The sequence below is a fragment of the Abrus precatorius genome, unplaced genomic scaffold (assembly GCF_003935025.1).
Source record: "Abrus precatorius isolate BTA unplaced genomic scaffold, Abrus_2018 Scaffold7, whole genome shotgun sequence".
Classification (NCBI taxonomy): Eukaryota; Viridiplantae; Streptophyta; class Magnoliopsida; order Fabales; family Fabaceae; genus Abrus; species Abrus precatorius.
This window is the reverse complement of record NW_020874417.1, coordinates 8,932,524-8,935,624: the sequence shown is the minus strand read 5'-3', so window position 1 is coordinate 8,935,624 and position 3,101 is coordinate 8,932,524. Positions and strand designations below refer to the sequence as shown.

At 34.6% G+C, this 3,101-nt stretch overlaps 1 protein-coding gene across 1 annotated transcript; it reads right to left on the bottom strand.

The window, feature by feature from the left end:
* Positions 1-1,242: 1,242 nt before the first annotated feature.
* On the bottom strand, positions 1,243-2,836 carry LOC113873690 (zeatin O-glucosyltransferase-like). Its single transcript, XM_027511941.1, has one exon. It carries the CDS (start codon positions 2,804-2,806, stop codon positions 1,397-1,399), a length of 1,410 nt encoding a protein of 469 aa, XP_027367742.1. The 5' UTR covers positions 2,807-2,836; the 3' UTR covers positions 1,243-1,396.
* Between the last annotated feature and the right edge of the window lie 265 nt (positions 2,837-3,101).

The window sequence follows — 3,101 nt, the reverse complement described above, 5'->3', positions numbered from 1 at the left end:
AATGTATTGGGCTCATCTCATGGATGAAAGGAAAAGCCAAAATGCAATTGTGTTGTCGTTATTCACTGCCTTGACGCATTCTCTTTTCTCACCAGCATCGTTCCACACAAAAAGAAAGATAACAGAGCCCCCAACCTGTAGTATATTTGATTATTTTTTTAATAATATAAAGATAAGTGTTGATCTGTGTTTAAATGATACTTTCTTTTTTATTATTAAAATAAGTATCAGCTCTTATAATATCAATACTCGTGATGAGTAACAAAAATTACTTTAGACACAGAAAATATTTTGCAAAAATCCTATTTTAATAATTTGTTTTTAAAGTTATAATATTTAAGTAAAAAACCCGATGTTCGTCTATGTTAAAATAAGCTATCCATTTGGGTTTCCTTTTTATCCGCCAACTCTAGTCAGTTGAGCCAAAAATTGCCTGTTTCAACTAAGTCTCTCTAAGTGCTGTTTAAATTTTGCAAAGTTCAATTTTATTTTATTTTATTTTATTTTTTGCTTCAGATTAAATTTAGGCTCAAAATTCAAAGTTTAAATTTTATACTTTACTAAGTGAGTTTAGATTCACCCAACTGAATGAATAATCCATTTTGCCGGCTCTGTACATGATAAATGTTATTGACATAGGGAGATTAGTTTTTGTACTATATTTTTTATTATCTTTATATTTTCTTATTATTTTTGAATTTAATATTTACAAGTATGTTTAATATCTTTTGAAAATTAAACTTTAAAGCCATTTATAAATTATTTTCAGAATTTAATTTCTGACAAAAGTGATTATATGACTACTAAAAATTATATTTAAAAAATAATTATATATTTTTTAAAAGTTATCTGAGCTCTGCAGAATACTTAAACAGTGAGTACCTTTCACGCGTGATAGAAATGAAATATACAAATAAGGCTCATGTTTCTTGTGCATCTTTGAGCCCACACTTAAAACATAAGACTGCGTCTGTGACTTTTCTATAGGGCTCTTCTCGTGTCTCTACCAGACATGGAATTCTTCGTGCTTTGAACCACAATTTCCATTACCTCACTTGTCCAGTACAAATTCAATAGATAAAGACTTTTGTTGTACTAAACTTCTTTGCTTTTGAATGAAGTTGTACTTAACTAAATGGGTTGCTAGCATGTTTCATTTTGCGGTTAATGTTGTATCTTAGCAATCTTGCTTTTATGCATTTCATAATTAATTTGCATGTCAAAACAGTGATATCAAAGAAAAAATAGTTCTGAAATTTCTAAATAAAGAACTTTTATTTTTGCAAGAAGGCTTGACATATATATGCATCTCAGCAATTTTACCAGACAGTGTCTCAAGAAATAGAAAGATGTGCATGCTTTCTTGCCAAACACAATGGAAAATCATTTGGTAGAGCTATCTAGTGATATGAGCAATGAAAGAAGTCATTTCCATGCGAGAAACTCCACCTTCATCCATGGACTTACGGATGGCATTTTTAAGCTTCATTGCTCTTTCTTTCATGTCTTTACCTTCCTTTGTTTCCATCAACCTTCTCACAGCTTTCTCAATAACAGATGCAGTCACCAACTCGTCTCTCTTAGCCCACTCCTTCACAATCAAACCAACTTTGAGCACTTCTGTGATCAAAACACTGTTTCTTGGTTGGTCTGAGTGCATTGGCCATGCTGCTATTGGCACTCCCATGGTTATGCTCTCAATGCAAGAGTTCCATCCACAGTGACTCATAAACCCTCCTATGGAAGGGTGGCTCAGAATTTCCAATTGGGGTGCCCAGTCTCTCACAACTAACCCCATCTCTTCGACACTCTCTTCAGACCCATTTGAAAGCTCATGCCTTTTCACTTCATTTCCATCAAAGATGTCTCCTTTATCAGCATCTCTTAGCACCCATATGAACTTTTGCTTGCTTTGTTCTAATCCAATTGCAATCTGTTGGATTTGTTCCTTTGTAAAGGTGGTGGTTGTTCCAAAAGACACATATATAACTGAACTTGGCTCTTGTTTATCGAGCCACTCGACGGTTACGTGCCTTCCCTTTGAATTTTTCCTCTCAATGGATAGAGCGTTGAATGGCCCTAGTGACCAAAGCTTCTTGCTACCACTGATATGTTCTATAAACTCTATGTAAGCACCTTCAATTTCCCTACTTGTGTTATAGATGTTGCCATCATTGAATTTCCAGAATTCACATTGTGAAGTAATGAAGTCTATGAATTGGGTTGTGAAGCATCCTTCAAGAGAAGGAAAATCTGGGATGTGTGAGTTTTCTAAAGAAGGCCTTCCCATTTCATCCCAAAAGGATAAAAAGTTGGTGAAGGCACAGGTGCTATGAAAAGTGTAATTCTCAACATTTGCCATGTTGGTAGCATCTTGTGCCACTGAAGCCATTAGTGAGTCATGGATAACTATGACCCTTTTGGCTTCACATGAAAGGGAATGAAGAAGTGTTGCTATAGGTTCACGAAGGTGTGAAGAAGCCTCAAAGGAAGGGATAAGATGAGATGGGAATTTGGTTTCTGAATTATTGGGGTTGGGAGGAGGTGAAACAAATGGAGGAACTTCAAAGTGATGAAAATGAATGTTAGAAATGGAGTTCTGGTCCCAACCTTGGACACGAGTTGTTGCTTGATGAATGTGTGTGGTTGTGCCAACATAATGAACAGGGATGTTATGTGACAAGATTTGCTGTGAGAGGTGTAAAAGCTGGTTGAGATGGCCTTGTGCAGGGAAAGGTATCAAAACCACCACTACTTTGGTTTGGTGAAGGTTGTTGCCGCTATTGCTTTGGTAATTGGAAGCCATTGGGGAACTTGGGTAGCTAGAATCCACTTTCGTACTGAATTTGGTAACTATCAATACCTTGGAATATTGCTTTTGTAGATAACGTGGAGTATTTATGTGGTGAGAGATATTAAAGTTTGATGGTTATTGGTCACAGAATTACAGAATCGACAAAATTAGGCATAACTGTTTACGTATTTTTTTCTATTATTTCTTAATTAGAATTATAAATTTATTTTATTAATTGATATAATATAGGTTGATTTTTTTTAAGTTACTGAAATAAAATTTTATTTTTAAATTACAGGCATGAAAA

Excerpts from the sequence above, each read along its gene's own strand:
- LOC113873690 (XM_027511941.1), bottom strand. The coding sequence starts at position 2,806 with ATGGCTTCCAATTACCAAAGCAATAGCGGCAACAACCTTCACCAAACC.